This window comes from Fopius arisanus, unplaced genomic scaffold (genome assembly GCF_000806365.1).
Source record: "Fopius arisanus strain USDA-PBARC FA_bdor unplaced genomic scaffold, ASM80636v1 scaffold00063, whole genome shotgun sequence".
NCBI lineage: Eukaryota > Metazoa > Arthropoda > Insecta > Hymenoptera > Braconidae > Fopius > Fopius arisanus.
In genome coordinates this window covers 263,787-272,674 of record NW_011887802.1, presented here as the reverse complement: position 1 = coordinate 272,674, position 8,888 = coordinate 263,787, and the positions used below count along the sequence as shown (strand labels likewise).

Genomic DNA, 8,888 nt, shown 5'->3' with positions numbered 1-8,888 from the left:
TTCAAAATGCGGCACTCCAGCGTAGTCAATCACTTGTTTATACACGCACTCGCGATTTATCTGATGGAGCCATATCACTGGCATCTCGACATCATCTGATCGAGAGATAAAAACATCTCGAAAATTCAAAACCCCGAACCGACCACGAAAAAATCCACGGAACGGATACGATATATCCGGCGGCGCTATTTAATAAATAAATTTCACTCACCGGCGTTGGATGAAAATAAGTCCGCTTTCAATTTTCACCTTTCGAACGTCTTACCTTAACTGTAAACATAAAAAAAAACAAATTGTTAATGAAATGTCGACAAAATAATTTTTTTACTGCAAAGGCGATTTTTAATTTTGATTTGAGAGTTTTTATTTTAAATTATTATTTAAAATTATTTATAACTTTTTATTTTAAATTTTTTTATTTTATTGGAGAGTTAATTGAATAATTGAAAATTGTTTGTAATGTAAGCATTCAATATATCAAGAATCAGGAATGAAAAAAATGACATGAAAATAAAATGAAAATGATGCTTCAAGGTCATAAAAAAATGCATACGAAACTCACCTTGCAGTCGGTTGCAAGATGCCCTCCAATCCTGAAGATCTCTCCATGTGATTCTGACGCCAAAGGTCGAAGTCGGCTTGGAAGCACCAGCATTTTCAAAGACAGCAGACAGTTCAAAAGTTCACTAATCACTCACCACACAACCAAGAATGTTTTATCAACTCAAAATCCACAAAGATCAATAAAATAATATCAAAGATTAAATAATATTTTTAATCCTTCGAATCTAATTCGCACTGTCACTTTAGTCCGTATCTAAACACACACTAAAAAATTCACTAAATCACTTGCACTGAGTCCCGCACTTTGTATTTTCAATGTTCACACGCGGCGCCGGTTTTTTGCGCTCACTAGGACCCCGATGTTAACGGATTTTAACTACGCGACGCGAGACTGACCGTTCTACGCGCGGGTCGCGGAACGACTGACTCCCCACTGAAAATGGCAGGGCGTTGGAGGCAGCGCTCGAGTGGGGGGTCCCCCGGCGATACTCCGCGCCTGCGCACAGAACGCTTCCCATGCGCACAGAACACCCTGCATGCGCACAGAAGACCGCTCGAGTGGGGGGTCGCCAGGCGATACTCCGTGCATACGCACGCACACCGTCGATGCGTACAGAACACCGCGGGCAGTCTCAATTTGACGAGATAAGATAATAAATAAAGACTCTCTGAGTCGACTAACGAGCAGATACCCCAGCGTTGCGTGTGGCGCCCTCCCTCTTATGGGGTCGGCTACTACGATGCCGCTGGGGTCACTCAACCCCCAGAACTGAGCCTCTACTTTGGTCAATCCTCTTTGGTTCACCAGGTCGAGACCTCGAAGGAGATCGTGGCGCCATCCCCTTCGTGGGGTGATATCTCTGGTGATATTGAGATCGGCTTGGGATCTCGTTAACATCCTGAACTCAGTCTCTACCTTAGGCAATCCTCTGGGCATTTCGTCGTTGAGTTTCACAAGTTTCGTAAACATAAGCGTACAACAATTATTTCAGTCAATACAGTTGCTAAATAAACTTGTAGTTCATGTACGTTGTGAATTATTGATTTTTAATTCTGGAATTGTTGAGATTAGAGAACATGGGGGAGTGCAGGGAATTATTTTTAGAGGGATTCGAAACTCTCGGGATTTTTTGATTATAGATTATTTTATCTCTGTAAAAATAATAAACCAATTTTTCATCAATGTTTGACCGATTTTGCGGAGAGGTGAGTGATGTGTATTTATTTAGTTTTGGAGTTAAATATATTTTTTGGGTTTGCCATGGACTGGGGACATAACCTTATGTCTGTATTTTTTTCTGTCGATTTTTTCAGTTGATTTGACATTGTGGGTGGGAGATAAAAAAAATGTCAGATTACACCAGAGGAATATTGCGAGTCGTTGTGGCTCAAATATGTCAGACCATCGGATGGCATTCGATAAACTCAACTCCACTGGAATTCATGGTCGATCTCATGCAGGAGTACTTCCTCAGGGTTTACAGATTGTCTCATCAGTATTCAGAGATTTGTGAGTTGTGTAGAATTTTCAAGTGAATCTTTCATTGTGATAATTCAAAAATTTCCAAAATTCCAGTGGGGAGAACCGAAGTGAATCTGGACGACCTGGGTCTAGCATTTCAGCACATGAACATCGATATCGAGCAGCTCTCAGAATATGTGAAGAACGTGGACTCAGTGCCCTGCGCCATATCAGTCCCGAAATACCCGATAACCCGTGAAAACCACTTGAATTTTTTGAAGCCAGGAAGCCGAGAAGTTGTGACAAGACCAGTGCACATCCACGAACATCTGCCAGCAATGCATCCAGACGAGGAAATATCGTCTGACAAGGAGCCAGAGATCGTCCAAGGCTCCCCCCAGGACAGACAGTCGACATCTCCAGGGACAGAGCCCTCGATCTCTAGTCAGTCCCCGGAGATAATCTTCAAACGTCCAGGGGATCCCCTCTCCGAGAACTCAATTGTCGGAAAACGAGCGAGAGTGGACAACGAGAGTCGACCCCTAAGGGAGATCCACAGTGTCATGATGACGACCTCAGGTTTTCTCTCTCCAGCCCGAGAGGGAAAACTCCCTGAACCCAGAACCCCAGTCCAGGCTCGACCTGATTCTCCACCCCCTGCCTCCTACCCGATGGTACCTCCTGAATTGAAATCAGAGAAGAAGATCAAGAAAATTGTAAAGAAAACTCCAGAGGACAAAAAATTGGACAAGGAGAACAAGAAGAAAAATCGAAAGCAGGAGGATCTCTTCAAGGCTGACAAGATCACTGAGCCTAAAGTAAAAAAACTCGCTGGCATGAAGGAGACAGCTAAACTCAAACCGTTGAAGTCAGCTGGGGGCAAGACATTTTCACCATCCACGAGCCCAACGCCACCAGTTCATCCTGTGCAGAAAGAGGAGTCGCCTTCGAAAGCCTCGAAGAATAACACACCCAAGAGCAAGGGCGATAAGTCATGTCCACCGATTTCCTCAGATAAAAAAGAGGATAATGTTGATAAATTGCCTTCAGAACACGATAAGCAGAAGCTGAATATTTTTAAGAAGATATCGAAACCCAGGGATGACAAATCTGATACTGTCGATCATCACAAGTACAAGGAGGTCGAGTCCAGGGCCAATTCCCCTGGGTTAGTCATTGATGAGGCTGGGGACAAACATGGGCGTGATGATGTCAGGAGGGAGGAGAAGAAAGTACCTCATACCCCTGATGCTCATGCACATGGAGACAGTGAGATAATGGATCTCAGGAGTCCTCATGATGATGTTTACATGTTCGATGATATGTCACCACCGGGAACACCCAGTACTCCGAAGACACCCGAGTTGAATGTCCCTGGGCCACCCCCGGAGACCAAGAAAAAGAGGAAAGAGAAGGGTAGTAAGAAAAAAGAGAATTTCAAGAGCCCTGGGTTTAAAGAAAGCCCTATAAAGGTATATTTATGATTAGAATTCACTATTTTTTGGGGTACGTGGTGGATCGAGACTTTTGAATAAAATATTATTATTTTCAATCAATTATTAACAAATGAAAGATAAATGAATTTTGTTAATATAAAAAATAATGGCGTCTCGCGAATTGTAAGGGGATATTTTTTTTGAGTCACGCTTCACCACTTCCGCACCGATCTCTCTTCCCAGAGGAAGACCACACTGAATCCCAGCAGTATTACTTTATTCGTGTCACCATTATTTACGTAATTATACTAACAACTTAGATAGGATAAGCCCACGAGAAGTATCTATTAATCATAACTCCATTTGCTTCCATCTTAGGATAAATCATCTCATTAGTGTAAGGCTCGAATCGATTGGGAAAATCGATTGTCAATAATTTTCGTAGACATAGATAGCAATACTCACAAGTCGAATCAATTACCTGAATCGAGAGGAATTATTTATTTATTAGATTTAACAGAATTATGTCCAAAATAACGAATATTTTTCGAATAAAAGAAAGTATAGATAACACCTAGCATTTAATACATTCACTCATTCACCCAATCATTCATCATAAATCGAGATAATTAATTAAACCTATCAGATGGGGAATCAGTGTAGTATTCCTCTGAGCAGAATGATCATAATGAATTTGTGCCTGATATTTTCTCAGAATAAAGTGGTGCATGATATCGTGGAGGAAGTTCTTGGGAGGCCAAAGACCCCAGAAGCCCTGGAAACTTGTATTCCCAAAGACAGGGGAATACCACCGAGTTTTCCGTATTTTCCACCGTTTCCAGCGGCCCCTGGGCTCATTCCCACTGGACCGCTTATTCCACCAGGACCAGGACTCATACCCCATGGGCTGCCACCCATGTTCACGAGGTTTCCACTTCCACTGGGACGAGGTATGCCACCAGCACCACCAATTCTCCAGCACTTGCCATTGTCACGTCCACCTTTTTTGCCACCTGGCAATATGAAGATCATTCCACCGAGGTTTGATTCGTTTCCTGCTCCAGGACCGAGTCATCAGCCTCCACCACCGAAAGTGGACAAGGTGGAGAAACCAGAAAAACCTGATAAGGTAAATTTTTTTTGAGTCAAGTGGTGGAAAGATGAATTCTCAGGTAACTCAATTTCGGTTAGTGCTTGGAGAATATCTCTCAAACTAGGGGTGATAGCGATATTTTTGTCATTACCTTTTTCCGAGTTCTCGAGTACCTCTACAAAAAAGGATTTAACGAAAATTTTCTCATCTCCCTCAGTTTTGGAGATATTTACTTTGGAAAATTCGGTGATAACGAGAAGGTATTAATAATAATGAAAAAACATTCGATCTCTTAAATATTGATTTTCGTTTTGTTCAATTAATCTTGTAGAAAGCGAAAAAACACAAAGTCGATAAAAAGGACAAGATAAAGAAGAAGAAAGACAAGAAGGAGAAGCATAAGGAGAAATTGGAAAAGAACAAGGAGAAGAAAGAGAAACTTGAGAAAATAAAGGAGAAGAAGGAGAAGAAAGATAAGCGAAAGGAGAAGGAAGAGAAAGAGAAAGAAAAGGAGAAGGAGAAGGAAAAAGAAAGTGAGAGTGTGCCGAAGATTACACTCAAACTTGGTAAATCATCACCGAGGCCACCCACTCCGGATAATCCATCGATGAAAAAAATGTAAACATCATCCACTGAAAAATTCCACCATTCGTAAATGAATTTGGATTTAATGATGACTTCTTCTTTTCAGAACAATTAAACCACTTGTGAAAAAACCTGAAGATGTTGTCAAGAGAGAATCTAGTCCGGAATTAGCGAAAATTTCAGCTTTAGTGACGAGACCTCCAAAACCCAAAATTCCGAGTAAGAACTATTTGTTTATATTCCTGTTTTATAATAACTCTTGCAAAAATAATATTATGAATATTATTAACGAATTAATATTATGAATATTATGAATATTATTGTTCATCACTGTATTTTATTTTTTTTTTCACAATCCATTTCACGTTTTCTTTTCAGAAATCAAAGCAGAGAAGAAAGAAGAAATCAGAGATCATGCACCTGTAGTATTACCAGACCGTCCAGTTGCAACAATTGTAGATAACACAGGGCACCAGGTCTGGATTTGTCCGGGTTGTGGAAATCAGGATGATGGTTCTCCCATGATAGGATGCGATGATTGTGATGCCTGGTATCACTGGTACGAAATTGATATTTTTATTCCGATTAAATTCTATCTTCAATTTCTAGTTTAAAAATAAATGCCATTTTTATGCCATATGATTTCAGGGTGTGTGTTGGAATGCAAGTTCCCCCAGCTGACGACGAGAACTGGTACTGCCGAATGTGCATAACAAAAAAACAAGAATTACATCATGATAAGAAGAAAAACAAGAGAAAGAAAAAAGTTAAAATAGCAGTGTAAATTTAATAATAATTATAAAATTTCTTTCTCAAATATGAAGTTGTTTTATGAGAATTTCTGTTGCAACTCCCGGTAGTCACGATAAAATTCATTCAATTTACTTTTTTCATTTTCACTTATTTTTCTTTTATTATGAGTGACAACCTGACGTTGGGATTATTCAATAGAAATTAGTTAGGGGGTAGTTGCTAGAGAGTGAGACTGTCCAGCTCTACCCAAAACTGAAAATGAGATTTTGAAAGTATCTCAAATAAAATATTGATAAATCTCAAGCAAAAATCTTTGTAATCATAAAATAAGTTTTGACTTTTTTTTTAATATATAATTTTTTAATTTATATCCGAATCATTGACTCTGATCTGATCGATTGTTATTGTTTATGTTAATTATAACTGTTGAATCATGACATTAAGCCATTGAGAGTAATAAAATTATTCCACTCATTATTCAATCAGCATTTCCGATAAATTATCGACGGCAATGAAATTCGAATTAGTCCCTCACACGATGGGATTTTGTTTCGAGGAAATTGAGGCCCGAGACGAAGTTGTTCCAGGATACCATGATAACGTTGTCAATTCCACTTTAATTGATTCCGAGAAAGCGAAATTGCGGTAATTAGTGATGGGCAATCGTTTAACTTCACCAAAGGGCTCCTGTGCTCCGATCGATGAGAATCCTTTGAGGAACTCGAGACTTCCCATCATCTTCATCCTTGGAGGACCAGGAGCTGGTAAAGGTGAGCTCCATCCTGTCGGCGAGAATAGCAAGGGTGAAACGATTTATTCCACATATTGGCTGCCCCATGGTACGCTATAAGAATTTAAATTCCTCCCAAATTACTTCCTCCCTCGACAAAAAATTAGTATCACAATAAATCAATCAATCGATTCCTCATCGATAGCACAAATTAAATATTACGATTTTTTTCCGCACCGATAGATTAATTGAACCGATAGATTAATTGAAAAAATTAATTGAACTGAATGAATTATCAAATCAGCAGTCGAAATTATTGAATCGAAAATTTTCTTCGCATTATCATCTTCAGGGACACAATGCGAACGACTAGCGCGAAAATATGGCTATCTCCATATATCGAGTGGTGAACTTTTGCGAGAGGAAGCTTCAAAATCCACCGAGCGTGGCCTAATGATTGACAAAATGATGGGACGTGGTGAGCCGATACCAGTGGAGCTACTCCTGGAGTTGATAAAGGAAAAAATGATGTTCTCCCTGAATTACACGAGCGGCTTCATTCTGGACGGCTATCCCCGTGAAAAATCCCAAGCGAAGCTCTTTGAAAAGGCTATTCGTACCCCAGACGTAGTAATCTACTTAAAGGCTGATGAACGTCTTCTAAGGGAACGACTTTTAGGTCGGGCGATTACGTCAGGACGGAAGGACGACAACGAAGAGACAATTGGGAATCGAATAAAATTATTTGCCCGGAAGAATCGAGGGATTCTTAAATATTACCGAAAGGCTTTTGTCACTATTAATGCTGAACAAGACATGGAAACCGTTTTCAATGAACTCTCAGCAGTCGTTGATAATAATGCAGGTACATCTCAATTCAATCGGATCGAATAATTGTTCTCTTTCAATCGCTCCTCTCCAGAAATTTATGCCGATTGCCTTATGTAACTTAAATCGCATATAGAATATTTTTCAATTAACATTCTGCACTGCTCTTCACGAGAACGCAACGGCACAACGATATCTCAATTTCTACGATCTCCAAGAGTTTTCTGAGTTGATAATAAAATTGTCAATAAAAATTCTGAACAGAAAAAAAAATCATTTAACGATTACGAGGCTCGTAATTTCAAAAATTCGAGTTGTGAGTTCGAGTTGTGACTCGAATCGTAACTCAATCCGTACTCACGACAGCTTAAAAATTCGAATAATCAATTTATGAAGGACAATCTTTCCCCAAATATTCATCATCTCCCCTGAAAATCAATTACCGTTCTCAAAGAGTACTCAAGTGATGATAACGATAATTTCCCAGTAGTAAATTAAAGCTGACTCGAGCCTTTGAATTGCTGAAAAATGAATATTACATTCGCCGATAATAGTGAAGATATTTATTCCCGGCATTTCGGAGTGTGAAATTGAAAGACCAGACTGGTACTCCAAGGGGAAACATTTCCAAGTTTGGCTTGTGCAATTGGTGACAAACGAAAGACCGTGTCAGAGGGTAATCCTATTGGTGGACGACAGTGTCACGACGTTGCATTACCATTGGCCGTTCTTTGTGTGTCATGGGCGTGGCCTGGTCGATGTAACAGTGAGTGGGTTGGGAGGGGGGCTGTTGAATATAGGTACAACCACCCCCTGACGTTTTCATCCCCCCCGCCCTCTTCGCCGGTGGAGGGTGGAATACGATTCCTCGTGCTCTCTCACAAACACCACGGTAAATCCAGCATGGCGGACGCACAGAGTCAAAGTACCTCTTTTCACCCTCTACCCCTCGTCCATCCACAATCACCCACTCACCCCCTGACAACTGCGCTCTCTCATCCACCGCCGGGGGTGGCGATCTTACCCGGGGACTTCTGGAAAACTGATTACGGTGCACACCAGGGCTCCCAATGTCGACACCCGACGAACACTTCAGGAGTCGGAAGTTCGATCGAATAATTAATTATACTATACAGTCGAATCCTTCGCTTTTGCAACCCCTTTTTCAGGGGTGATCGTGTTTTCGTGTTGTCAACATTTGGCGGAGGGGCTCATTAAAATAACCGTTAATTCGGCCAATTTTTTTATTCCATTTTTTAAGCTCATACCTGTCGAACAGTTATTTCGACATTATTGGGATTTTTTTAATTCAGTGATTCATTGGTTTTGGGGAATTCAATGAAATTTAAGTGGTCGTAGCAAATTTATCTCTTTATTATTCAGAATTACATCGATTTATATTTTTAACAATAATAATAATACACGAATTGTTATTTT

At 40.3% G+C, this 8,888-nt stretch overlaps 2 protein-coding genes across 3 annotated transcripts; both read left to right on the top strand.

The window, feature by feature from the left end:
- Window positions 1-1,464: 1,464 nt before the first annotated feature.
- Taf3 (TBP-associated factor 3) lies at window positions 1,465-6,375 on the top strand. The gene is made up of 8 exons (XM_011308866.1): window positions 1,465-1,770; window positions 1,879-2,074; window positions 2,141-3,498; window positions 4,178-4,591; window positions 4,887-5,173; window positions 5,247-5,359; window positions 5,519-5,699; window positions 5,789-6,375. Exons 2-8 carry the CDS (start codon window positions 1,912-1,914, stop codon window positions 5,922-5,924), a joined length of 2,652 nt encoding a protein of 883 aa, XP_011307168.1. The 5' UTR covers window positions 1,465-1,770; window positions 1,879-1,911; the 3' UTR covers window positions 5,925-6,375.
- Window positions 6,376-6,444: 69 nt separating this feature from the next.
- On the top strand, window positions 6,445-7,707 carry LOC105268939 (adenylate kinase isoenzyme 1-like). Of its 2 annotated transcripts, none has more exons than XM_011308865.1 (2): window positions 6,445-6,663; window positions 6,976-7,707. In XM_011308865.1, the coding sequence occupies exons 1-2, from the start codon at window positions 6,549-6,551 to the stop codon at window positions 7,515-7,517; spliced, it is 657 nt and encodes a 218-aa protein (XP_011307167.1). In that variant the 5' UTR covers window positions 6,445-6,548; the 3' UTR covers window positions 7,518-7,707. The 2 variants fall into 2 exon arrangements, with proteins under 2 accessions (XP_011307167.1, XP_011307166.1); XM_011308864.1 differs by having other exon boundaries at window positions 6,445-6,732.
- Window positions 7,708-8,888: the final 1,181 nt, after the last annotated feature.